The sequence below is a fragment of the Cebidichthys violaceus genome, unplaced genomic scaffold (genome assembly GCF_023349555.1).
Source record: "Cebidichthys violaceus isolate CVI_PGR_0920_01 unplaced genomic scaffold, fCebVio1.0.p SCAF_11, whole genome shotgun sequence".
Taxonomy (NCBI): Eukaryota; Metazoa; Chordata; class Actinopteri; order Perciformes; family Stichaeidae; genus Cebidichthys; species Cebidichthys violaceus.
Window position 1 is genome coordinate 14,623,279 of NW_027176274.1, and position 27,999 is coordinate 14,651,277.

A 27,999-nucleotide genomic window follows, 5' to 3' on the forward strand; every position below is an offset into this window, starting at 1 on the left:
CAGCGGTAGATTCAGATTGGACAGACGGCTAGCTTGAGAAAAATGGGAGACGACTTGGGTGACGAGTGGTGGGCACACGAGGGCAACTCAGGTATCGTGCTCAACTTTAGTATCTTTATTTTGTAGTGTTTCTGAAACGTGTAGTCCGGGAGGTGTTTGGTTTATCCCGATAAGCGAACTCTTAACATTAGCTTGTAGCTCTCGCGAGAAATGTCGCTTGCTAACTGTAAGCTAACGTTAGCTAGCAGCAGGTACTGTTAACATGAGCTACAATCTATGAGAGTTAACGTGAGTTAAACCGGTAAGTGTAACACACACACACAAAGTACCAGCACGTTTTTGTACAGCCTACCCGTGGTTTGTTAGGACGGGGGAAGTTAGCGTGGGCAGCAGGAGTTGTTACGAGCAGAGGATGTGTAAACACGTGTGTTAGTGATGATGTATAAACACGTGTGTTGGTGTGTCTGTGTGAATCATGACAGTACATGATTACTGTAACGTCCATGCGGCTCTAACGTTGTCTGTCGTACCCTTAAAGCCTACAGTTGGCGCTCATCTATACATAACTTTCTTCTATTCTGCTATGCCCATCCTCATCCCCATGCAGCAACAGAGGCAGTTCCCTGCGGCTGTTCCTTCCGTAGCTTCATGCACTCTGCATACCAATAGAGGGCAGTCCTGTTATATGTGCCCTGGCCTGATTGTTTTGGACAGCAAAGTGTGTACGATATTGAAATGAAACGTTTAGATTTAACAGACTTGCAGATATATATCACTTGCATAAGTTACACAAGCCTGTGGTGGGAATTTACTGACATTTACTAAAGCACTGTTGCCTACTTAAGTACAGTCTTGATGTACTTTAACTTTACTCGAGTATTTCCATTTTAAACTACTTAACTTTATACTTTCACTCCACTACATTTCCCAGGTTAATGTTGTTTTCCTGGCTGCACTTGGTTTTTAACATGTTTAGTTACACAAGTTTCTAAAATGATATGTTGTTGAGGATTTAACTACCAAATAGTAATGTACATAATATATATAAGTAAAAGATTTAAATACTTCTACCACTGCACTGATACAAGCACATGCACAGACAACACTCACCAAGCATATTACTTTGTGTATTTACATGTATTCAGAGGAGGAATGCGATTCTGAGAAATACAATATGATTAATAGAATATGTTGCAGGTTCTTTATGACAGGGATTCAGAGCGTTTAAATAGCAGCTTTACCACCGTTAGTGCAAGTCGCCGGCTCCGCCGTTGCCCCGTTAAGAGCCGTGTGACGGCAATAGAAATTATCAGAATTTTGAATTTAATTTAATTTGAGTACTCATGGGCATATATCCATACGTTCTTCAGTCAAACTGCTCAGAAGAATGTTTGATTATGCTTTACAAGTGCTCTATTTTAATGATAGTAAAATAAGCTACCTCATAAATAAATGGTCTACCAGCTGTTTACCTATAGAGGTGAGCAGCAGCATGAAATGAACATTCAGAGCAGTCCTAATTGAACCAGTTGTTTGACTCTGCGTGGCAAATGCTTATGATTGATGTATTATTCAAATAATCATTTATTAGTGCTTGTTCATGTTTTTGTTTTAATATCCCCCTGATACTCTGGCGTGGTTACAATCACAATTCTTGAATTTAATCTGCACATTTTAATATGAAACGTATTGTTTTTTACGTGAAACTGCAGTGCTGAACGTGTCTTTCTCAGATCAGTGTTTTCCCTGTATGCACTGAGGGAGTTTTCCCATGTTTCTGTCCTATATTGAGAGCTCTGTTGCATCTTCTGTGAGTTGATCCTTTGCTCCTGGGAATCCTTGTTGGACCAGGCTTCTTTAGTGACCCCAAAGGAATCTGATTAGAGAAAGGAGGCATACGTATCTGTTGGGAGTTGTTCACCCGATGTTAGATTATTCACTTTTTTTGTGAAGCATTTCTTTTTTTGTGTAAAGATGTCGTGGTGTTGCACTTTTGAAAGTGGAATATATGACCTTTTATTGCCAGCCTAGACACTTTAGCTGCACTACGGTGTGATGAGCCGGAATCACATGCATTTCCATCATTACCATATAAATCTATGGACTCTATTGAGAGATGTCTACAGCTCTTTGTCTTTCTAGGTTGGCCCCTTTTTGACTGACTGGCATCCCATCAGTGCGTACATTTGTCTCACAGAGCGGCTTGACAGAAAGGGCTGAGGGGCCGACTGACAATTGACAAGACGGAAAAGGAGAGTTGAAGTCCATTAGTGCGCGGGACTGACTTTAAAGTCACAAGAGTGAAGAGGAGAATCTTAAGAAGTGGTATGACTTTTATGGTGATGATTCCTGTGGCTAAACGCTCAGTAATGACAAAGTTTCTCATGAGGCCTCTTGTCACGCTCCAGTCTGCCTTAAACTCTCATCAAATGCCTCATCTGGCTTCTTACCTTGCCAACCGGTGATGTCAGCGCGGTTAATGTTCCTCCGTGTTTGTCGTCATATTCCGGCTCTGCCAGCCTCTCCCACCACAGTAAGCCCCATTGTGTCCCCCAAAACTGTCAGCTAGTTTCTTATTTAGATGACACAGTTCATCACAGCTTTTATTAAAGCTCACTAACAGGCCATTTATTTCTGCTACTCTATGTAACCATATAGTTAGTGGTTTTGACCTTTTCAAAAGTAGAACTGTTGTTGACTAAAGAACCGTGAATGTTGTGATTAAGTTTTAGGGTATGAAGATATTTCTCAAAAATAAATGATGCTCCTCATTAGTGTGCTACATATCTTTGCCAAATCCATCTTACCTTTTTTAATATTCTGGGTAGATCCCCTTCGCCTGCATGCCTTAATGTTCAGTTTGAGCAACTGAAGCTTAAACAGGCTTTTCTTTTTGACTCTGGTACTTTCATGTTTCACATTGTACAAACAGGAAAATCTGATAAAGGACACAAGGAAGTATTTATAACGTAAGCAAATCAACACAACCATGAAATGATCTGTATCACTGGTCTGCAGTGGGAGGTTCAGCTGGCAGGAGGTGACCCGTGTGCACAATGCTTTGCAACTGTGGCAACGTACGTGGCTAACAAAACATGACTGAGCAGTATTGGCATGCTAATGGCTGCTCTTTGCTCACATCGTGAAGCCATTTATTTTGACAGTAAATGAGGAAAAGCTGAGTGAATGTTTTAAAGGGTTGTGCAAAAGTTGAAAAAGTATTTAATAGTATGTTGTTTGTCCATTTTAAACGTGTTAAGACGATGGTAATTACAATTGACCGTTTATCATTTTTGCTACAAATAGAAAAAGGCTTTTAATAGTCCGTCCACCATAAAACGTTAACAGACCCACCGCCGCTAGGTGTTCCAAGTTTAATTGTTTCAGAGAAACATGAGCTGAGTTTTCCAGTGCACATTTGAAGGAGGTTTCACACTTACGCACACAGTTGTGAGGAATTTTGCTGTGGTTGAAATAGCTGGTGACTCAACTGTTGAATCAAACGCAGCAAACACGCAAACAGTCTTTTAGGGCTGCACAGAATGCCATTTATCTACATTCAAAGCTTGTATTTAGGTTTTAGAAAGAAGCCTAAAATGACTGTTTTATGATTGTTATCACCCTAAAAAATGGGGGGGGGGGGGGGGGGGGTTCTTTGTTGTATAATTTACGGTGCTGGTGCTGCTAGAACTGCATGTTAATTCAGGTACGGGCCTCCATTTGTGAGAGCAAACTGGTTTCTGACTAGTGAAAATGTTTTGAAAGGCTAAACGCCAACAAATATGAATTGAAGCAGAATACTATGTTTGGATTAAAAAAAAAATCTATCTTTTTCTAATAAATTTAGTTTTTCTGACATTACAATGATCTGGAGTTATTGGAAATGTTTCAATTGCATTAGTTGAAAACCTACACAACCTCCACTGAAATCTTATTCTACAAATGATGTATTTTAATATTAGTGGCATAATCTTTATCTGCAGCTGTGCAAAAACACAGGGTTTAAACACAATGAACAGACAATAGATAGACACTGTCTACGTAATGAATGACGCTTTAAACTAGTTGGTACTAGGTACAACCCTACCTGTTCTCCAGTCATTCTTAGTTTCCTCCATTCACGTAATTTAAAATGTGTCACGTAAACAGGTATGTGCTTGATGTGTTGTGCTTTGCAGTGTTTAGTTGGCATCAAACCAGGTTTTTGGTCTTTTCTGATTCCAACTGTTTTGCATTTAAATTGTCTGGCAACCTATTGGCTGCGTTGATGCCAACACACTCTCAAAAGTACTGAAGGTGAAGAAATCAAATCAACACAAACACTTTTAATAAACAGAAAATAAACATTGATGAAACAGAAAAATCCCAAAAAAAGCACATCACACATTTGCTTGCAATGCTGTCTTGCTTAGCTCTCATACGGGTACTAGACACACGTCATACAGTCAATAAAGGGTTGTTGAAGTCCGTCAGTCTAAGGACACACTAACTACACCAAATAGGATATACAAAGGCTGTTATAGGACAAATACCACAAAGCATTTATTTCACGAATGTTACAAAATACAAAAAACTCTGTGTTTTTATTAGAGAAAGTGAATTGTTTGAGTTGTCTGGTCCAGGAATGTGACTGAAAAAGTCACATTCCTGACTTTCAAAAAGTCAGGAATGTGACTAATCAAAAAGGCCACTTACTGTAATGTTTGAGGAATGTGAAGCTGAAGAGGCAGCGGGGGATATAGTGATGCTACTCGTAATCGTGCCAACACCTTTGACGTGACAGCCATTGGCGAGCACTTGAGTCCTTTGCTCATGCCGGAGATAGTACGGCCCAACGGGCTGTGGGATGCTGTGGGTCATACCATTCAGGGACTGGCTGTAGGGGCTCCCCAGATGGATATGGATCTTGTTCTCCTCTGTGGCGACGATACTGGGACTCGTGTCGGTGCTGCCGGACCTCTGGTGTTGCCGGCCGCCCTGCCGCTCCGGCGTCTTGCAGTAGACCGCCTGATTCGCAGCATCCGTCGGCTCTGGAGAACAGGTCCTGACCGTTACGATCTGAACGGGGGAGCCGCCGTGGTCGAGTGTCGCAGAGCGCGACGAGTTCAGATTCAACACCCGAGAGATGGGCGCACCGTCGAGTGGGGATACGGTACGGTCGGGGCTTGAAGGTGGGGTTTTAGTGTTAACCGCAGACAGAGCTGAGTTCTGGATGATCGTAATTCTCTGTTTAGGCGAAGCGCCGCTTGTTGGAATGACGGCCGTGCTGGTGTAGGACGTAGCCGTGTCTCCGTTGGGGCTGCTTATCTCGAGCGTGGCCGTGTTGAGTATGTGATGCGGTGTTACTTTGATCTGCAAGGGCTGCCCCGGGGTGTGCGTTAACATCATCACCTCTCCGTTGCCCGTTGGGTGCGCATCTGTGCCATTGGCCGACCGGCCGCCGTATTGGCTCACGTTGTTATTCGTGCTGTTCAAGCTGTTCAGGTTGTTGACCAGAGAGCTTCTTCTGTTCATGACTTCCGTGTCGCGGCTTGGTTCCTCATCCTCGTTGTCTTCGTCTAGTCTCTCGCTGTAGTCGGACGGCAGGCTCTCTGCGGGCTCGGTCTGAACCTCCTTGGCGGTCTGATGGAGGTCTGCAAAGCGTTGTTTGTTCGCCGCAGGTGTAAGATTCTGGATTTGTCCGTGCCTGTCGAGCTCGCTGCACAGCTCCTTCATCTCTCTGGCCAGCTCTCTGTTGCTGGCCTCCTGCTGGGTCAGCTTCCTCCGCAGCGTGGAGTGATCCGTCTGGACCCTACAGATGGACTCCTCGGTTCCCATCAGCTTCTGGAGCTTCTGCTTCAGGGTGTCGACCTCTCTGCCCAGCAGCCTGGACTTGACCTGCTCCTTCTGAAGACGGCAGAGGAGAAGGTGCTCCTGGTTGACCTCCTGCTTCTCTGCCTGCTCGTACCTGGATAGCTCCCTCTTCGCCTCCTCCAGCTCCTCTGTTAGAGCCCGGGATCTCCTCTGTTCCTCCTTGAACCTCTTTTGCAGGGACTCAAAGTCACTTTCCACCTTCATCAGCTCTTCCTCCAACACCTCCTTGTCTCTTAGCCTCCTTTGCAACCTTTCTAGCTCCAGGGTCAATTCTTTGACTTTGTTGTCGTCTGTGTGGCTGTGGTGGTCAGCGTTGTTTGGAATAGAGCTGTGTGTGTACTTCTCTTTCTCTTTCCTGTTTTCCAAGATCTGCAACCTTTTCTTCATCATACTGATTTTACTCTGTAGCTCGCCATTCCTCTCCACTTCGCTTTTTAGTCTGTCTTGGAGCTCATATTTTTCCTTTGCTATGCCCTTAATCCTTTCCTCTAAATCAGCCTTGGACCTCAGCGCCTGCTGCCTCTCCTCTCTCAGTCTCTCTGTCATTGTTGCCAAATTGCTTTGCTCATTTCTTTTGCCCTCCTTCCTGTTGAGCTTTTCCTCAGCCTGCCGGAGCCTCTCGGCCATGGACTTCCTGTCCTCCACCAAAGCAACCGTCACTGACCTGACCTTGGCCAGGTCCTGTCTAATCACCGCCTCGCTCTTTTCCAGTTGGCCTTCGACGGCCTCCAGCTCTCTCACCCTACTTTTCAGAGCGTCGAGCTCGCCGGACAGAACCTCGCTAACCTCCGTCTCTCGCTCCAGGCTGCTCTTCAGAACGCTACAGTCCTGTCTGCTCTTACCTAAAGCCTCCTCTATCCTGTCCAGTTCGCTGATTCTGCCGTTTAGTTTATCCACCTCCACCTTCAAGCTACGGCAGCGGCTGGTCTCCCTCGCCAGGCTGCGGTCCAGGTCTCGACACTGGTCCCACATGCGTACCAGCTCCTCATCCTTTCCCTCCATTTCCACCACCCTTCTCCTCAGCAGCTCGACCTCCGACAGCAGGCTCGGGGTCGTCATGGCGTCCTGGCTTTGGTGGAAGATGGAGACTTTATTATGGTGCGGGGATTTGAGCTCGTCCCTCTTTGCGCTGGGGTAAGCGGCGCCGACCCCCTGCTTGATGCGGTCAGTGACGGCGGTCAGTTCTTTGACGCGGCGCCTCTGCTCCTCCAGCAGCTCGCTCAGACACCGTTGCTCCCTCACAACCAGCAGTGCAAAGGCCTTCAGCTTGGCGAGCTCATCCTTTAGAGCTGATACTTCTTTTTCCCTTTTCTTCTCCTTAATCTCCTGGTATTCTCTCTCTTTTACGATGAGGAGCTTGAGTCTGTAGAGAGAAAAACAAACGATGTTGACGTCAAACTGTTTTGGCATGCTTTTATTGTGTAATTGTCTCTCATTCCAGCCTCCAGGGACGCTTTGTAGTGTTTATACTTAACCTCTTGGCCACAACTTTTAAACACAAGCAATTTTGTAAATTGTGTATTTCCAACACAAACATTTATTTATAATTTTCAGAAGAATTTCAATCACAGTTTCCTCCTTACTCAAACTTCTACAGAAGCCAGTGATACTTTCTTTTTTGTACATACTTGTAAACCCTAAAACATGAAGATACGTCCATGTAATTCCACGTCGCTCTGCACTCTGTAGGATGTTTAGACTATTACAGCAGATGGTCCCTTGGCAGGGAGTGTTTGTTAATTAAGAAGTTCCTCTACCCTTGAGTACCCTCGACACTGCACCCAAATCACCCTCCTCCTGTGCCCCTCCAACGCTACCCCATTCCCAGCGAGGAGCGGCAGGAATTCCCCCCCGTTCCATAAGTAATTACAGACCGGCTGCATTTACAAGTGCTGTCACTCCCCACATTTCCCCAGATGCATGCCAGCAATGTACAAATGCGTTTGATACACACTGTGCATTTTTTTTGTCAAGTGTTATTGCAAGTGAGGCACACTTCAAAGTGATCTCTCACCAGTCAATTTGAACTATTTTGGAATGAGTCTCATGCGAGTGTGCGGACTGTTGCTGCTGGCGTTGAGTACTGGAGGCTTCCAGAGGGCTGAGAGGTCTGCTCGCATTTCTGCTCGACATGCTTAGATGCATGTTTTCCTCTGTATCCGTGTTAGAAAATGTCCTCTTTTAACGTTTGATGAGAAGCATGTGGAGAGCTTTGTGTGTAAGTAATGGTTTGTGGATAAGATCTTTAGAGCAACTAGAGTGATGTGTAAAATATGAGTCTGCACATTGTGTTTAAGGATCAATACATTTTACATTTAGAGCATCTGTGCTACCTACAGCTCTGTGTACGTGTGTGGGTGAAAGTTGTTGGTCTATTGCTCTAATACTCAGATTAATAGGTTCACTACCTAACATCAAGATTAGTTATTAATGGTCCCACTTTTAGTTGTGAGTATTGTCAATAATGCTTCTTTAAATAGCAAATAATTGCAAACAGAATTGTAAACTGTAGAAATTGCATTTTCAGTGAAAAGGTTTCAGTGATTCTTCATTTCTTGTTTTTAAATATACAGTTTAGACACTTTTGAATTGCTCTCTCGTTATTTGATACCACGTTGACATTGAAAGATGTTCTCTCGTAACTCTGCGGGACTGGAGAGAACTGAATTTGCCCGTAACTCATTTTGCAAGTTAATTAGTTTTGTGGGTTAATACATTTTTAAATACACATTCTAACTTTTCTGTCTCTGGACAGTTCCTACCTGTGCTGTGCCGTTGGCCTCTGTCCTTTTTTTAAAAATCCTTAGAGAATAAATCGCTTCCACTCTCCTACCTCTCCCTTTCCCGGAGATCCCAGTGATGTGGACATTCCATCCGGAAAACCAAACATTATGAGAAGTGCGCTGCACACTGAGTCTCACTCGCAGTCTTTGGCGCCCATTACATCATCAGCAAGTCCTTATATGGGACTGTACAGGCTCTACTGGTGTGTGTGTGTGTGTGTGTGTGTGTGTGTGTGTGTGTGTGTGTGTGTGTGTGTGTGTGTGTGTGTGTGTGTGTGTGTGTGTGTGTGTGTGTGTGTGTGTGTGTGTGTGTGTGTGTTTTTTTACTGGAGTTCAGCCCATTCCAGATGAGGTCATTGTGTAGAGATGCCAAAGAGGCTAATGGGAAGGACAGAATGTGTTTGTGTATATGTGTGTGTGTGTGTAGCAAACTAAAGCTTTAATCACAATTCAAACTAGAAAGGCTAACAGTCTGTGTGCAGGGTTAGCCCGAGCAAACATGTTAACTATGTTGCATTAGTGCTGCTAGGCCAAACTTGGCATGTCTGAGGAACTGTAGCTCATTGTGTGTGTGTGTGTGTGTGTGTGTGTGTGTGTGAGAGAGAGTGTGTGTGTGTGTGTGTGTGTGTGTGTGTGTGTGAGAGAGAGTGTGTGTTCGTTCCCATGTGGTTTAAGAAGAGAGACATGTTTTGTGAGTTTTGCTTTGCCTGGGGCCTGATAACCTGACTGTGAGATGACATCATCAGCTCATAGGCCCTCAATTACAAACATATGTCTGCCTCTCTCTGTCTATTCAAATTTTTCAATTCAGTATGCTTCATTGGCGTAAATGTAACAAGGACAACATTGCCAAAGCATCAAGTAAATGAGATTATAAAGGAAAAAGAACACGGTGCAATTAATAAAATCTGTCTCTTTCTCTCTTTTTCTGTTCAAAAGGGCTTTATTGGCACGAACATTTCAAGAAAATATTGTGATGCCAAAGCATATACAACAACAATAATCATCTCTGTCTCGCTTTCGCTCTCTCATGTTCTTCTCCACCATACCTTCTTACTTTTAGTTATTATTAATTGTAACTGCAATGTATGCTATTCTCCTGCCAGCCTCTAATGAATCCCTCTCTGATGGTATCAGTCAAGTCGAATGCATGAGCTCAGTGGAGTAGGGAGGGATGACAGATTATACTCTCATTATTCCCACTGCTAGTCTCGTCTGTCACAACATGAATACCAAAAATGATAATGGGAAAATAAAGGATATTTTATCTCACTAGACGATGCTCCCTCCAGCGCAGGCTGCAGGAGGGAGCACTTACTTGCACTGTGGCTCCCAGTTCTAGCTCTCTGTGGGAAATATACCTCCGGTGGTATTTCTTTCTGTCAAGCTAAAACCATCGAGTGTCCAATTAAAGGAGCGCTATTTTCTCTGTGCCATGTTGTCATCACACAAGAATGTACAAAACAGCCAAAAAAGATGCACATTTTATGTTTTCGAGCATTTTCACAACAGGCATGGGACTCTAGATTGCTCATATGTTCAGAGAAAACAATGGAAGCTTGCACAACAGTGACCAACATTTGTGCCACCGAAAAGTCGGATCATAGTTTATAAATGAGCAAACGATGTCTTCACGGTTATTGAAGGCTTTAGTCAGCTCCAGATCCAGCAGCTCTGTGCTAACGCAACACATTTCATAGAATAGTTTCAAAGCATTTGACACTTTATGTCGACTCTTATTGCGTTGCTTGATCACGTGTTACTTTCACGCATTCGTTTTTTATCGCAAAGCGCTTTGTGGTTGGTTTAAGCCAACAGTATTGTGCAAAGTAGAGAGTGGGTCTACAGCATATATCACAAACCAACTGAATTCTTACCATCAGGCGGTGCAGAGTCACTGACTACGCCACTTATAGAAGTTAATGATGTACCGCATTCTCTTTAATCCCTTAATTGATTGATTACAACTGTGGCTGCCTGTTTCAAAGCCAGAGATCACTGAGGTTGATAGCGTTTCATCGTGACGTGGGTTTGTTTGTAACGGCGATAACTTGAGGATGAATGGTTTTAGGTGTTTATCGAAGGCTATTATGTGTTGAATAATTAGGAAATTGGTCTTGCTGCTCTTCACCCTAAGCACTTGCAAATGGATTATCAGCTGTGGGTAGCTGCAGATCAGACAATAAATCAACCTTGCTCGACTAATCTGCTTCAACGCTGAAGTCGTCTCTTGTAAGGAAAGGTCTCGGTAAGATCCAATGTTTCTCTGGTTGTGGAATGTGAGGGAGAAATCCTCCTCATTCCTCACAACTCCGATCTGCACAGACCAACTCCCAAACCAGAGTTCACGAGGTCCTGTTTTTGCTGAGAGGAGGGGTTTGGCAATCTACAGCGCTTTTCCTCAATTACAAGAACAATCCCTCAAAGGCACTTCCAAGAAAACCCGTAAAACATCGCCCCCTTACATGAGAGGAGCGCTCTCCGATCCGTTGTCATCCAGGGGTGTAATTTGGGAATATTGAGTTTTTGTAGCTGCTGCCTTCTTCAAATCCTCCAGATGTAGTGAGCATAATGCTGTATAAGGTCACAGAAAAGGCATATTGAAGATAAAAAGAAAGAAAGAGAAGCAGCTGCTGAGGCAGTCTGCCCCGGATTACTTCTCTTCGTTTACCAGCACGTTTAATAACACTGAAGCAATGACTAAACTGACCTCATATGCTTTGTGTAGCTAATAAAGAGGCCCAACAGCTTGTGATCAGAACAGCGGTTCTGCTGTTGATGCTCTGCCAGACTCTTACGTGATTTAAGCACTTCTTCTTCTTCCGACATATTATTGGCTGGGCCGGCGGATTTTGGATGTGTGTCGAGTGTAAGGGATGGACTGTCGGTTTCTGCTGCGACACGACCAAGTTTACTTTGTCCTTTTTTAAGCAATTTTTCTAAAATGTTTCCTCCACCATGTTTAATGTTAAAGCAAGCCGGAGATCTTTTCCTTTTCATCGATTGCTTGTTAGCCGTGTTAGTGGCGCGGCTTTAGGGATCGCAGTGCTGGTCTGTCGGTCCTCTAGCACCACCAGCAGGTTGACACCTTAGTGAAACGTCACAACCATTGTTGTATCAATTGCCATGAAGTTATGTAGGCTATTTATTCATTCATGGTCCACCGAGGATGAATTTGGACGATGTCGGCGGTCCTCTAGCCACACCATGAGGTCGGCATATGTGATTTTGAGGGAAATATCTTTAACAACTATTGGATGGATTGCCATCAAATTTGGCACGGACGTTCATGCTCCCCTCAGGATGAACTGTGATAACTTTGTTCATCCACTGGCCTTTCATCATCAGGGCAAAATTAAAAATTTGTCCAATACTACAGTAATGTTTATGACTAAATACCTGCGATAATGTCATTTTCATCAGTCCCAGCTGTACTTTCTGTTTAGTGTTGGCTTACTAACACACTAAACTAAGAAGATGAACAGGCTAACCCTTATACCCATAGATCAGCATGTTAGCATTGTCACCGTGAACATGTTAGCACGCTGACTTTAGCACTCAGTACAGCCTCATGGAGCCTCCAGCACGGCCGTAGACTCTTTCTAAGTCCTATTTCTAGATCATTCCGTTCCTGCATCTGTATCACTTACTGGTGATGATGTATTGCTGAGCAGAGGCCACATCAGTTGGGGAGGGAAAACAAGAACTAGTTTAAAAGTAGTCTGTGGCTTTAGGGTAGAGCCTGTGAAAAGTTTATTTTTTTTTTTATTCAGAACCGGGGTGAACAGATGAGAGCATGGATGTCTTTGGTGTGTCGGACATGTGTGTGCGGTTAATGCTGAGATGCTGTCAGCCCATCGACAGACCATAGGAAACACACACAGAGCTTGTTCTGATAGCTGAGGTCGGAACAACCCGATCGCTGCATTGTGATGTGCGCTATGTAATCATCCTCTGACACGCAACAGGGATCATGCTATGGCATAAAGTGATTATATGCCGTGACTGGAGTTTGCCTTATAGTTCGCTGCTGAAACGGGTCATCTGCTGTGCACATGGCACCTTGTGGAACTGCTTTATGTAGGGAAATGAAAAAGAGAGAGAGAGAGGGGTGCTGATTTTAAGCCCCGGCTGAGTGGCTCTCTTAGCTCAGAGCGTACTCTTTGAAAAAGAAACAGGGAGGGAGATTGAAAGATAGTTCAAGTGGATTTGGAGTAGGAGTGGAAATTCTTTCAGTTAAATATTTAGGCTACTGCAGAGCGAAATGTAAGAAAGACAGGATGGGAGAGGGGAGATGAAAGGGACTGGCTGTATCGCCATGTGCCTTGTGTTGTTTACCCTGTGGATGAATGCAAGCATTGACTCAGCTCAAATCTTTTTCTGTGCCAAGCTCAAAGAAGCTGAAAATCAGTTGGGAACACAAAGAAAGGGAATGTAAACTCTTTTTTTTAAGTGTGCCTTAGAACACAAATATATACATACAGGCAAAAGAGCTGTGGATTGATTGTGAATTTGCAATGAGCAGCTAATTTATTATGTTTTCAGGGATGCAACAATTACCTTTATTATTAATTCATCTGCGGATAATTTTCCCCAATCAAAATCAAGTAATTGATTGGTCTATACAATGTCAGAAAATGGTGAAAAACGCCCATCAGAACTATCTAAAGTCCAAGGCGACGTCCTCTGTTTTTGATCTGAGACAAACTAAAACATATAAAGTTACCACACAGCCCAACCTCACATTGCAACTTCAGATTATGTGATAAATTCAAGTGTTGTGTTTTTAGACTATTTTCCTGAAAGGAGATGAAAACCCCTCTTGTGTTCAAAGAGCCAGGAATGTATGAGCCACACAGGGTTCACACTGCACCACAGACATGCTGTCTACTCGTGTATTAATCATCATTAGGATGAGATTAACCACAAAGCCTTTATGTGTGCATGTTGTAGGGTTTCCACATTGTATTTGAATAGACAGAATTCTAGTAAACTTATTCACTTTACTGGCATGGCTATTTCTGGTGTGTGTGTGTGTGTGTGTGTGTGTGTGTGTGTGTGTGTGTGTGTGTGTGTGTGTGTGTGTGTGTGTGTGTGTGTGTGTGTGTGTGTGTGTGTGTGTGTGTGTGTGTGTGTGTGTGTGTGTGTGCGTGCGTGCGTGCGTGCGTGCGTGCGTGCGTGCGCGCGCCTGCCTGTGGTGGATCAGTAAACCTTTTCACTTTGGCACACAGATGCAGACAACTAGTCTCCTCCCAGTGCGGGTCCAGTCTAGATTACAGAGTGGACTCTGACGGTACGTGAGCCGAGACGACCCAGGACTTCAACACAGCGGCCCCCGCTGAGGGCCTCAAATTGCATAGGGGAGCCAGTGACCTCCTTCATGTTAGACCTATCTCTACCCATAGCCACATCTGAATGTGCTCTCTATTTCTGAAGGGAACGTTTCTACCCACAAGCAAACCGTCGGCCCATTTACTCGGTTTAGAAGCGGGCCTTGTCCTGTGTTGTGTGGTGTTGTTGAATTAGGGCATGAGGGTGCCAATTTAGACTGTACACGTAATTGCATGTGAGTGTATGTTTATGTGTTTACAAGGGAGAGTGAACAGAGCCGGGCTGGCCGCAAGGTCCAAACCAAGTCCAGAACCTAAGGAGACTGCGTCTGAGTGGAGTAGCTCCTAAGTACAGTGTTGAGGTCGCATACACTGGGGGTGGTAGGATCGCTGCAGCCAAGAGAGCCTTTGCTCTCCCACTCAGCCGTGAAGAGCATTACAGACCAACATAGACTGAGAGTTTAAGCCTGCACAAGTGTACATCACAGAGCTCAGATCTGGCTTGTTCCAGTGTGCCGAAATACTTTAATCCTTCAGCCTCTTTCTACGCTAGCTGTAAATCCTCATCTCTTTTACATCGGGAGGGATTCTGAAAGGCACGGGGTGTTTTTCTACAAGTTTAGCTTCAAGGCGGGCTACAGATACAGTGGGAATATCAATGTTTGTCTTTTGCTTCGGCGTTCATCTGAACCTCTAGGGTTCGGTGCACCAACCTCGCTCTGTCCTCCTCCAGTAGAGTGGTGAGGCGGTTGCTCTTATGGATCAGAGCCCCGTGGCTCCTCTCTTGCTCCTCCAGCCTGTGTAGGGCTCCGCTGTGGGAGCGGGACACCTCCAGGAGCTGCTCCTGCATCCGCTGAGATGAGCGCTTCTGGACCTCCACAAAGTTGTTGAGCTGATGGGTAGAAAAGGGGAAAACAACTCAGAGATCTGCAGAAGTGCCCCACTGTTAACATGCATTTTTTCCACTTAGCCCTAGGGGGTGGTGTAGCAATCCAGAAAGCTTTTTAGATTTCAGATAAGATTCTGTCTGTGCAGTAAGTGAATGTTATTGGAACAATATACAGGTTACTTTGGATAACCCAAGACTTAACTTTCAAAACTTTTTATTGGAAACGTGTTCTCCTGTCCTAAAGAATAAAACCGCACAAATCAGAAGAAACAATGTACAAATGTTCTAATTATTGTGGACGAACAGCTCCAGCTCCTGTAACACCTGTAGTACAAAAATAACAAATGTGTGCAATTGTGCACCAATGCGGTCGTAATAGATGCTCTTATGTCAGACAGTAATGCATTCCCCTCATTAAATTTGATCAGCCGCTCCATATGGTGTCTGGTTTCTCAGGTTCGGCTGTTGGTACCTCAGCAACCGGTTCTTTGTACACATCCTGCAGGTGGTCCTGCTGGTGGTCCTGCTGGGCCCGTAGGGAGTCTCCCCGCAGGGCCCGGAGCACCTTTTCCGGTCCGCTGAAACCATATCGGGCCCCCAGTAGAGCCGAATCTGTCTCTTCCGTTTTCAACACGGCGATTACCTCGTCTCTGGCCTAGAGTGACAAACATCCCAGTAGAATGCCGGCTTTAATCTCCGTATCTTACAATGGCTGCAGTCACTCAAACAGTTAATGTGAAGTATATATGCGGGATGTGAAGAAAAGATCCCACCTGTAGTTCTCCCTCCAGAATACTGAGCAGGAACAACAAGTCATCACGGGACAGGTCTTCTCGTGTGTGCCGGCCCTCCCTCCTCTCCCTCTTGTCTCCCCCGTTGGCCCTCTGAATAGTGTTGTTTGGGGGCTGCATGGCGTAGAAGGGAGGCTTCGAGTTGTTTCTTTTCATCGTCTTGATTCCGAGAAACACTTTTGATGCTTTTACCAAGTGGGTGCATGGCTTTGAGTCCACCTAGGAGGAACTGGAGACTGATTCATTATTGGAGGTGGCAGTTGAACATGGACACAGACGTGTGCTTCAGATCAAAGACTCATTATTTTATTATCTACTTATTATTATAATATTATTGTCTTTTTGCCCTTGTTTAAATGGGTTGCATTTTTTTTTGTCACACCACGACATTACATCTCATGTCTTATTTTTTTAAGTGGTTATTTTGAAGCTTTCATAACTGAACGTCTGATGCAGATTATAGAAGCCCTTTGTGGGTTAATCCAAAATCAGAAGGCGTCTTATCATCACTGTTGGTGTTACTGAACTGGATAGGCCTGCGCCTGGCATTGCTTTGTTTGAGGCTTATGTCATCTCATAGTCTTACTCTTAGCACATTTACACCAATCACTGTCATCTTGGCAGACAAAACGGACTGAAGGTTGCCAGAAAGTGAGAGTGTGTGTGTGTGTGTGTGTGTGTGTGTGTGTGTGTGTGTGTGTGTGTGTGTGTGTGTGTGTGTGTGTGTGTGTGTGTGTGTGTGTGTGTGTGTGTGTGTGTGTGAGAGAGAGAGAGAGAGAGTCACATGAGCTTAACAGTGTTAGCGAGCCAACTTTCTCTGACTTGGTGTTCTCATCCCATATTTTGAGACAGAAAGCAAGCAGGTTCTTATTAGTGAAGGATGATGTCATCTCTCTGCTTCTCTGGTCCGAGCTCTCACAGCGTCCGGGAACACCTCTGACTCCCTATAGTTGTTGGTCTGTTTAGATAAGTTAGCCCCTTGTGTTTCCCACCTTTTTGGACATTGGAAAGGCAATTAGGTGAAGTATATAAAATACAAATGCCTGGAGGCCTTTCATGTCACTGCAGTTGTTTTAAGACTGCCATTAAGACCTCCTCGGAGAAATTCTGTTGCTGAACAGCAAAGCAATGAGACTATTTCCTCCTCCTCTCTATTTGTCATTCTCTCTTTTACACCAGCACACATACGCACAGATAGGCAGCATCTGCTTGTTGTCAACATGGTTCGAGAGCAACCTTGAGCCTCTTTAAACAAGACGGACAGCTCTAGTACATAAGGGACAAACGTTGTGTAAGAAAAACCCCGAGCAGAGAGCGACCCTTTGAGCCGGTTCAAACTGTAGCCAACACTGTGCCTCAGCCATTGCATCCCTGTGAGAGTGTTGGCTTACTTAATAGATTGTGTTTGCATAGAAGTATTTTCTCTTGGCTCTCTTGTGCGGAAGGAGAGCGACGATCTCAGGCCTCCCTCCCTTCCTCTCACCCTCTCGGTATCAATCAGGGAGACGGATGAAGCTGTCTTAGCTGTCCCTGCGTTGCTTTTACTCCACTTGTTTTCAGCGACAGGAAGGGATGATGAAAGCTCTCAACACAATTGCTGAGGAGTTTTCATGAGGTCACTTTTAAACTGTCAAAACTTGCTGCGCTAAGGACCTATATTCCCCACACCGTACAGCACAGGACCACTCCCTAATACAATCTGTATCTGTTGTTGGTACAGATCAAGATGACGACGTGTGGTGGAGCTGATGTGGGTTGGTGATCTTTGTACTGTACTGTATTGTCTTTGGTGGCCCCGGGGCCACTTCTATTTCTTTTGTCTGCCCGTCCGATGGTGCCGATAATGTGAGCAGTCAAGCCAAGACGCACACCTATGTGTCCTTGCTCTTGGCCTTCAATTGACTAATGGTGATGGTGTCTGAACACCTCACTATGCTCTCTCTCTCTCACTCACTCACTCACTCACTCACTCACTCACTCACTCACACACACACAGATGGCATTAGTCAGACTGTGTTCATCTTTCGTGTGCTCACAGTGTCTAGACAAGAACATACACACACACACGCTCTCCCACATGATGCCAGGCATGTGAAAATACCTCTAAACCCGAGTTCTGGCTCAGAGCCAGAGTCCGCCTCAATAATGGTTGCAAGTGTCTCCTCCACTGAGGACCGTCCGCCGGGCAGGCAGGTCGGCAGTCGCACATGTGGTCGGCCACCTCTGTTTATTTATCCCAACACCTGCGTGCCTGCATCCCTACCAAACCCAAAACTGCTCTACACATGCTACACAGTTTGGTATCTTAACAGAGACGTGAGCAACACAAGCAAACAACCTGGCCCCACTTCCCCCAGGTAGTTTAGGTTTGAAACCCCCCCCCAGCTCCAGCAATTCATTCTCCACGAGCAGCTCATATCCACTTTATATCCACCTGTCATGGGACGCTGGTTCGGTCTATGCCCTGGAGTCCTCTTCGGCTTCCTGTTTCCAGGGTCAGGTTGGCGCAGCACTTTGCAATACGCACTCCGTATGGCTGATGTATGCTTTGGCGCGAGCACAGGACCGCAGGCATGGCCGGTGAGAGTGTTGTAACAGAGAAATGATGCAGCTAGCCGGCCAGCTAGAGAGAGCGGGAGATGAATTTATTTTGTCACCATGATTCCTGCTGTTATACTTTATGATTATGAGTGTGGTTAGGCTGCACGTAATGCTAAACGCTTCATAAGCTGATGACTTTAGCATGAAGATGACAATCAACCACCATTCACTGCAACTGTTTAAAGTTTAAACACTAATGAACTTTCATGGTCAGGGAATTTACCATAGTTTTCAGCCAGTTAGTTTTGACTCGGGTGTCTTGACTGTTAACATGCATTCATTATTGCTACCAGAGAAGGATTAAGAAACTAAAGAACTGCTCTTGGAAATCTGTCAGTTTTTGCAGCAACCGTGCATGTCTTACAAAGCACAAGGATGATTTATAAACCTAGTTATTTTCTGCCTTAAACATCATTCCCTTTCATTATTTGGGTGTGTTTTTGTTTGATGCGCTTGACAGAAGATGTTAAATATTTGAGCATGGCTCCAACTCCCCTTTTATTGCCATCGATAAGTTTTAAGTGCCAGATGTGGCCGTGTTTCCTGCCGTCTGTGCTGTTTAACGTGCTCAAGGTTTACACGACCACTCAATGTTGATGAAAGAGTACAAACATTTTGGAATGATATAGATTCCTATGATCTGAACACTTGGAATCAATATTTTCCGACTCGGCGTCAGTCTGCAAGTGATCTTTGAAGTACATAATGGTGGTGTTGGTTGTTGAACTAAAATAAAAGTGAAGTTGGGGAAAAAAACAGTTCACAGTAAAAGGTAATGCAGTGCTGTGCTTGGCACTTCTCTGAAAACAAAGTATAATATTTAAGTTTTATTTATAGTAACTAGACGGTTGAAATTAGACCTACCGTCTCAATAAATGTAGTCTCTTGTTGTCTTCTTTCCAAAGCGATGCCGTTGGTCATATGTTTTGAGTGACTTATATGCGTGTTGGTGGTCTCTCCTAAATTATAGCGACTAAGGCCTATAAATCAAATGGTAAGCATAGCTGTGGAAAGCAAAACAGCCTTTTGTACATCAGTGATGTAATGAGATAGGGTCAACATTGTTTTGTAGTGCTGTAATGTTTGTCCACTAGAAGCTGTTTATGTTGAGCAAGAACGTCTTGACAGAAGCTCACTGAGTAATGAAGATGTGAAATTCTACCATTTACGGTTGATTTCTGTCTGCGCTGGTTTCTGTGCTTTGGGACACCATTAACCCCTTCGTCACTCCGACGCCGGATGTTAGAAACCACATTTAGGAAGAATGGATGCAAAGATGACAACATTCGGCCAACAGCAGTATCCCCGTTCCATAAGTTGCAATATGCTGGCAGGACGACGGGAGAGACGAGCTTCCTCAGTCGGTTCGTGTGAAAGCTTAAGAGCTTTGGGTTATTTACATAACCTCATGTCTCTGATTAGCACCTCCTGTGCGACATCATCAGGAGCTCCTATCACACTCCGCCACCGAGGATCGGCTCGACTCGAGCATTTGAATGTTACCGACCCAATTTATGTTGGGGGGGGGGGGGGCTTCACCACATAAGAAAATTAATTATGCATAGAACATGAAGGCTGGCGCTGATACAAGTCAATTTAGCATAATTCTTTTTCTGAGGTACCACTCCTCTGAGATAAAAGTCCTGAGAGGCAGACATCAGAGGTCAGATCATGAGGTCAGACGGTTGCTTCAACTGTAACAGAGAGGAGGACCAGCTCCCGCTTTGCACATCCAAAATCTGGTTGCAAGAATCCTAAAAAGTGAATCGCTGCATCCAATACTCCTCCTGCTGGTGATGCGACCTTCCTGCACCGTGTCACGTTCAAGCTCTGGTTACATGTCCTGACAAACCCTAACAAGAATAGCCAAATAACAATTACTCCCATCCCTCATTGGACAGGCTTGTAAATTTGGCAAGGCCGTGTGAATCCTCCGCGGACTCAACCTCTTTATTTGAACTTCACGTATCCAGTGTAAAAACAAATCCCTGGATTAGCGACAATCAACAGAGAAATAAGTAATTTAATGCAAACTCAAAACAACATCGGACTGAATGAGTTGGACAGGAACGTGTTGGAAGCCGCTGAATTTGTAACCAGAACGGTATTCCACTCGGCCTCGCTGCCATTCCGCCATAGCCTGCTTGTTAATTTTGTGCATGCCGCCTTAAAGTCCCCATTGATTTAACAATAACACATGCTCAACTTGTGGCTTTAGAGAGGAAACTGCAGGCCTCCAAAGCCAATAACTGCTGTGCACACGCGCACCACTCCCAAAATCGGTCAATACTACATGTCCTGAGATGAGTTTATTGATTGTTTGAACAAGCGCTGAATTGATTTCACGGGAAAGTATCATATTGTTTCTTATAGAAGCACACAACAGAAGCATTGCACAGTGTCTTTGGGGCGGTGGGCGTCTCCATTCCTACAATGTGACGTGTTTGGCCTGTATAGAGGGATCAGTGACCCTTTATCCTCCCGCAACCCAAAGTGGTGTCTTTACTCAGACTAATAGTTCACTGTCGATGATTCAGAGATCAGTTGTGTTGGCACGGGGCCAGTTGACACGAGTGAGCACAACACCCTTTAAAAACTAACAACCAAATCCGAGTTCCGTTAGTCTGAAACAAACAATCAACCGTTTTCTGGTACCAGTCGATTGATCGTCCAGTCAGCGCCGTTGACCGTTCCATTTAAAACAAGTCTCCTCTATTGATCAACCATTAAAAGATGGCCGAGCCGCCCCATTTCCCTACATCTGAGCCCTCTCCACAGCCGTTGGCTTCCATTGATCTACGGTTAGTTGAGCTGTAAGCCCCGTCGCCTCGTACGTACTCGTCTCCTCCTACTGGCTCCACCATCTGGAGCGAGAGTGGCATGGAGGATATCGGGGGGGATAAGGCTTCGGGCACGTTGAAGATATTGACCTCATAGATTATCACTTGAAACGGCCTTCTTTGCACAGCATTCCGCTGAATCAGTTGCTTTTCACTTCGAGGACAGCAAACTTCCAAGAGAAAATAGGGACCGGAGCTCACGGATTGATTTGCAGCTTCTAATAGTGGAGTCGACACATTAGTCTGTTCGTACTGCGTCTTCATCAGAGTCAAAGTAGACAAAGACATAAGTGCAATCAGTGTTCTCTAGTTCTTTTTTTTTCTCCTTTTGGACACTTTAGACTCAGCCCGGTCTCCTCTCTACTGTTTCATTTATCTGGTCTGCATTTAGTTAACCGCTGTCATTGTTGCCACAGACTCCATTCATTCACCATCCTTTTTATTCTTGGCTAATGTATTCATTTGTTGGTTCTTGTCATACGTCCTAGGTGTAAGGGTTCTTTAAGCCCTTTAATCATCATGTTGTATTGCAATTTAAATGTAGTCTATTGATTTTTATACTGCCCTGGTTATTGCATTGGCATCAGTCTGAATGCAAAATTATGCCGCAAGGATTACAAAGCTCAGGAGAGTTTCTCTTCCCTTCTCACTTTACTAGTACAAACCTGCACAGTCCAGTGCGATCATGCAATATAAAGAGCGGTGACAAGTTAAAGAAAACATAAATGAGTGTAGAAACATAATAAACATCCTATGCTTTTTCATGCTGAATGACTTATTTCGAAGAATCATATGAGCAGATATCTGGTAAACCCAATATTTAAAGTCAGATGCCCGTGGCTGCACAACATCTTACTTTTTATTTTGTGTTTCCCTTTAATGTGTTGCCCACTGTGTGTCGGGTGTGTGTTTTACTCCAGCAGTGATGAATAGAACCCCATTAGAGCCTCGTTCACTAAGCCCTGTGGGTCTCATTGCAAACCGTTATTATTGATCAGGTAGGCGCACTATCCTCAGCCCGGTTTGGTTGTCATTAAAAGGTGCACTTTGCGTGTGATTAATCAGTGATACGTGCCTCTCATCGTCCATTTTAAGGCTTTAATATGTCAAGTGCTAATTAAAGACAGATTGCATGTACAGATTGGATGACTTTAAATGAATTGGGGCCCCCAGGCCCTCATAAATTAAGAATTCACCAGATAAATGTTGGGTTAGACAGCATGGACAAAGATAGAGGAACCCAAAGCTATTTTTCTATAACCGCTAACTTCTTAATGACCTCTAGTGTTCTCTTATCTTGCATACTTTGTTACAGGAAACTGTCTGATTTTGGTCAAACTGCAATGTCTAATCCGATACTTAATATTTGTCTGGTTGATTGCATTGTTAGTGAGCATTGGAGATATTTCACTCCTGTCTTACAGGTTGAAAACAATAGCCCTCGTGACGCCTTACAACCTCTGTGATGTTACATTGTTGACGCGTATCTGTACGACAATATGTGCTTTATGTCTGTGCTAAATGAGTAGTAGAACCCTAGAATTGATGAGTCATTCCCTACACAACACTAAATTAAACACATGCTGAAACAGCTCATCACCTTTTTAGAGTGTTGCTGAATGGCTCCTTGACCGCTGTGTTAAGTTTGTCGTAATGTTAACGGTGAGATTAAAAAAGTGTGTGTCAGGCTTAACATCGGCTTCCACTCATCTGAGGGTTATCTTCTGAATCCACGGGCTTATTGTATTGATGTGTGTTTCACAGCTCATTGAGTACAAAACAGCCATGCAACCATGTAGCCCAAAGCCCGATCCTACCCGTAAATACCAGCAGGGAAACATACACTTACCTGCTGCAAGACAGGTGGACTGCTTACTGGTCATATATACTGGACTTTGCTTTGATTGTAATCCATTTAAAGTCCTCCTGTGTGATTAGTCTTCCTTCTTGCCTTTGTCCTCTGTTTCCTGGTCTTTGGCATCTGTGTGTCCTCACTTTCCTTCAGCGTGAGAGGGAGAAAGGGATGAGTTCTAGCACAGGAAGAGAGTGGGAAATGATTGCTTTGACCCATCAATAGTGGGAGTGGTCTTTCAGCAGAAGGAAGTGTATGGCTGGACAGATGACTAACAAATGAGGACGAAGGTCTTGGAGTGTGGGGGGGTGTGGTTATCGAATAATAGGATGAAAACGACACCTAGAGAGAACGAGAGAGTCAGACTATAATGCCGCCAAGGAAGAGTTGTATTGAAAACAACACCGGCAATAAAGTGGTGTAAGGATGAAGATCGGATGAATCGATTGTGAGATGGGAAATTAGAGGACAAGGCAGAACATCTGGCGTCAGGTGTTCGGCTGCATTCACACCAAATCGGCGAAAAACACCACCAAATCAGTATCACACATGCAATAAAAGGTGTTTTGATAAAACATGAGTCACCACAACCATGAAAGGTCCTTGAGCATGCTGGACGCCAAAAATATCATGCAGGTTGTTCCAGCAGTAGGCTAGATTAGCCATGGACAGACACAGAGGTGCACACTCACTCACGGACACACAATTATATAAAATCATAAAAGATAAGACGGATAGTTATAGGCAATATAGTAGGCAGAGTGTCCCATATTTGTGGGGCGTTGTGTCATCTGTACGCTGTACAGGCATTGAAAAGAGATGGTATATTATTAGTTTAGCTTTTGTAATGGCTAAATTAATACAGCCATGTGTCCATTTCTTTGCAGTCCTTACTTTAAATCACACTCTTTAAGATTTAGGGTTGTTGAGACTTCTGAATATTATTGGAGCACAAAATGTTGATGTACCTGTTCATGTTTCGTGATTTTGATGAAGTCAGGTGTGTCCCTGATTGGGTCAAGATCTTGTTGCGTCTCTGGCCACGCCCCTATCAGTGAGTCCCAGCAGGTGTTTTCCATCAGTAGTTAGTGATATAACTCCTGTTTTGGTGCTTCTGATTAGGTTTTTGGCAAACAGTACTACATGCTTTGCTTGAACCATTGCGGACACACATAAGCAGATTCCTCTGAAAATCTCATAGAAGTAGTCCGACATCACCACCACAACTCAAACTTTGGCTCTTACAGATACTTGAAACAAATTTGTGTCCACTTAGAGAAGATAGAGGCGATATATTAGCCTGGGAGAACTACAAAGGAAAAGTAGGAATTTAAAAAATGCACTCTCAGGAAGGGCACTGCAGCGAAATCCACGCACTTATTGCAGAGCTCGCTCTCGCATCTGTTTTTAAGGTATTTTGAACAAGCCTGAATATACGCCAGAGGGTCTGAGCGTGACCTCATGAGACGAGAGGTGTGCACAGAGAAGTGGTAGCAACAGAGAAGCTAAATATAACCACATGCTTGGATTGAGGCCTGCTGTGCGATTGTTATCTCGGGGAACGTTTGTTTTCTGTAGTGACTGAAGTGTTCTGCCTGGAGAACACTTGCACCTGATGAGCAAACCAAACAGCCTAAAAACAAGATGTGCCAACACCCAAATCTCTGGTCCACGAGCAAAACTATGGAAACAGATTTTATAACCCCATAAGCCTATAACCATGGGTTATGTCTAACAGCAAAACCTTTACCAATAAAGCTGATTCTGATTCTGATCTTAATAGTTCACTCATCTTGCACTGCAGTTGCAAGTTAACCCATATATCCAGAAGTGTCATGAGCATGAGGACATTTCTCCCTCGTTTTTTTTCCAGATGAGGCGGAGGAGAAGACACAACAAGAGAAACAACCAACAGAAAAAACAACCAAAAAGACGAAACCAGAGAAGAGGAAGAGTGTAACGGAGGAAACGGTGAAGGCCAAGAAGAAGAAAAAGACTCAACAGGTATTGCCAATTGCACACCTAGTTAGTAAAACAGTTTTCTTCTAAACCACTATGTGAAATTATCAGGAAGTTATTCTGTTAGTGGATCACATCACTCCAGTTCTGAGGTCTTTGCACTGGCTTCCTGTCCAACAAGGAATTGACTTTAAAATCCTGCTGTTGGTTTATAAAGCACTGAATGGTTTAGGGCCAAAATACGTCTATGATCTGCTGCTACCCTATGAACCATCCCGACCCATTAGGTCGTCTGGGACCGGTCTACTTTCTGTTCCCAGAGTCAGAACTAAACATGGAGAAGCAGCGTTCAGTTGTTCTGCTCCACATATCTGGAACAAAGTCCCAGAAAGCTGCAGGTCTGCTGAGACCCTCAGCTCCTTTAAATCCAGACTGAAGACTTTTATGTTTGCTGCTGCCTTTAATTAAACCACATTTAATTGATTTTAATCAATTTCTGCATTTTACTACTACTGTATTTTATTTATTAAACTGCACTGCACTGTTTTTAGCTTTCTAGTGTTTTAATGACTGTTTTTAATGTTTCAATGAATGTTCTTAATTGTTTTTAAATCTCCTTTTCTTTTGCATTATGTTTTGATGCTTTTAATGGTTTTATGTGAAGCACTTTGAATTGCCTTGTAGTTGAAATGTGCTATACAAATAAACTTGCCTTGTCTTGTTATTATGCAGCATTATCCTCATGAATCTGCACGTACTGTTTTCACAGAAAGAGTGTATCATTCCTAAAAAGAAAGACACCGAGGATGAAAAGTCAACAAAACCCAAAAGAAAGAGGAAGGTGAGTGTGGTGACGCCTGCTTTTTTTTAAAGAGGGACAACAGTCACTGGGCTTTGTGAATATTACTGTACATGGCTGTGTTTTGTTTTCCAGAAGAAGACAATTACAGATGTCTTGTCCTCTTCGGAGCCAAAACCAGGCTCTCCGGCAGACCTGCAGACCCTGGTCACGCAGCATTTCTCAGACAAGCTCTCTGTGATCGAGCAGGAGGAGCTCAAATTGCTGGGTGAGTCGGGGCAAGTCCCCTTTAAACTGTGAAGTTCTGCCAATATCTGCCGATCTAATGATTCACTGAGGTCACTGTCTGCCCTCCCTCATCTTCAGAATCCAGCTTCCTGTCCAGCAATGACTTGACGCACACCCTCTCCTCGTATCTCAAACAGGGTGAGTGGTGTTCTAAACTACAAACCTCCTAGTAGCTGTTGACTTTTGAAACGCGCGTCTCACTTTTGTTTCCCCCTTTTTTTTCTGTTAGTTTGCCCCAAGTGGTCGAAGATTCAAAAGCAGCACACGGAGAAGAGTTCCGTGGTTCTGCTCATCGTCTGTAGCTCCGCCCTCCGAGCCATTGAGCTCATCAAGTGAGTGACGCGCCGGAGGTGTTTGTTCAATTCCTTCTTTTACAACTTTTTTAAATTTTATTCACACGATTTGTTCTGCGTTGCTCCCAGGCAGATGACCGCCTTCAAGGGTGAAGCCAAAGCAGTAAAACTTTTCGCAAAACATATCAAGGTAGTAGAGACTTTTCGTGTAGGTTTGTGTTGAACGGCGGGTTTAGTCTGAACTCAACGGTTCCCTTCATGTCCGTACAGATGGAGGAGCAGGTGAAGCTGCTGCAAAAGGGCGTCACCCACATAGGAGTAGGGACGCCGGGCAGGATCAGCGCTCTTATTGAGAAAGGTGGGTGTGGGCACAGCGGTCCTCCCTGTTTGAGACTTCCAGGTGCTTTAAAGTTGATCTGTGCAAACTCTTTGTTTTGGGTCCAGAGGGTTTGAGCTTGCAGGCGCTGAAGTACGTGGTTCTGGACTGGAACTGGAGGGACCAGAAGCTCAGAAGGATGGTGGACGTTCCCGAGGTGAGCTACTGCCCCCTGCTGGACTGAGAAGACAATCAGCTTGTTTTGTCTAATCACACAGCATGGCTTTATGAAGTATATAAAGTAATATGTTTTTGTATTGTTACTTCACTCGGAGGACGTTTTTTCTATGTTTTTATCCATGGTGGAATGTAACTAAATACATTTACTCAATCACGTAGGTACAATTTTGAGGAACCTGTACTTTACCAATAAACATGTTATGCTACTTTATACTTTTACTCCACTATATTTTGAAGGCAAATATTGTACTTTTTACCTCACTACATTTATTTGACAGCTGCAGTTATTAATTACTCTGAAGATTCAGATTGTCAACACAAAATACAAATCGACTAATAGATCATAATGTGTTATTATAGGTCAAGCCAGCTAGCAGCATACAGCTGCAACATTATTGTGATGTAGAAAAAGAATACATCACTAATTAATTAAAATCCTTTAGTAGAATTAAATAATATCTGGTATGTTGACTACATCTTGAGGCTCTGAACTCTGAAGATTATAAATCAGGACTTTTACTTATAACTGAGTATTTTCACACTGTGTCATGGTCCAATATGCATGTTGTGTGCGTGATGTGGACTTGAAACCTCCACCACACACACACACACACACACACACACACACACACACACACACTGAGAATGGACTTCACAGTGAAGTAGGAGACATCTTCTGTTCAGTTGTGAAATGTTTTGATATGAACAATATTTGCATATTCATATAATCTGGATTCATCAATGAGGGAGGAGCTAAAATGTAATTTAAATTTTTTTGTATGTCTATTTCAGGTCAAACTGGACGTAATGAAGCTGCTGCAGGGTGGTATCCTGAATGGTTGCAAAGAAGACAAAGTCAAAATTGGACTATTTTAACTACACATTGTTGTGTGCTGAGGATCCGAAGGACGCCTTGATGTTTAAAGCTACAGATCGCTGTTCCTCCCGACGTGCTGAGGGGCCTCATCCTGTTTGTTCTCCCTTTTGTGTCGGCGTGAAATCCGCGCTGTGCTTTTACTATTTTCGGAGCCCATGTCAAATGTGTGGTGGTGTTTGTTCGCTGCTGTTGTCCAACGCGACGTCCCACTGTGATGGATTGAATAAACAGACTCGGAACGAAACCGGCATCTTTTTTTGTTTGTTTAGTCTGACCGTGGGACGTCCC

The 27,999-nt window shown here is 44.1% G+C and overlaps 1 protein-coding gene across 3 annotated transcripts; it reads left to right on the top strand.

The window, feature by feature from the left end:
* Nucleotides 1-27,955, top strand: cmss1 (cms1 ribosomal small subunit homolog). Of its 3 annotated transcripts, none has more exons than XM_068705051.1 (10): nt 1-91; nt 24,813-24,943; nt 25,668-25,739; nt 25,833-25,965; nt 26,064-26,123; nt 26,215-26,317; nt 26,408-26,468; nt 26,549-26,636; nt 26,723-26,811; nt 27,627-27,955. In XM_068705051.1, exons 1-10 carry the CDS (start codon nt 43-45, stop codon nt 27,708-27,710), a joined length of 870 nt encoding a protein of 289 aa, XP_068561152.1. In that variant the 5' UTR covers nt 1-42; the 3' UTR covers nt 27,711-27,955. The 3 variants fall into 3 exon arrangements, with proteins under 3 accessions (XP_068561152.1, XP_068561151.1, XP_068561153.1); XM_068705050.1 differs by lacking the exon at nt 1-91 and adding an exon at nt 4,831-5,152; XM_068705052.1 differs by lacking the exon at nt 1-91 and adding an exon at nt 5,034-5,171.
* The last annotated feature ends 44 nt before the right edge of the window (nt 27,956-27,999 follow it).

What these genes read in the sequence shown, in the direction of transcription:
- cmss1 (XM_068705050.1), top strand. Translation starts at nt 4,894, where the DNA reads ATGGATATGGATCTTGTTCTCCTCTGTGGCGACGATACTGGGACTCGT. An exon ending in AACCCAAAAGAAAGAGGAAG is followed by an intron (nt 25,740 to 25,832) that starts GTGAGTGTGGTG and finishes TTTGTTTTCCAG; the next exon opens with AAGAAGACAATTACAGATGT. An exon ending in CGAGCCATTGAGCTCATCAA is followed by an intron (nt 26,318 to 26,407) that starts GTGAGTGACGCG and finishes CGTTGCTCCCAG; the next exon opens with GCAGATGACCGCCTTCAAGG.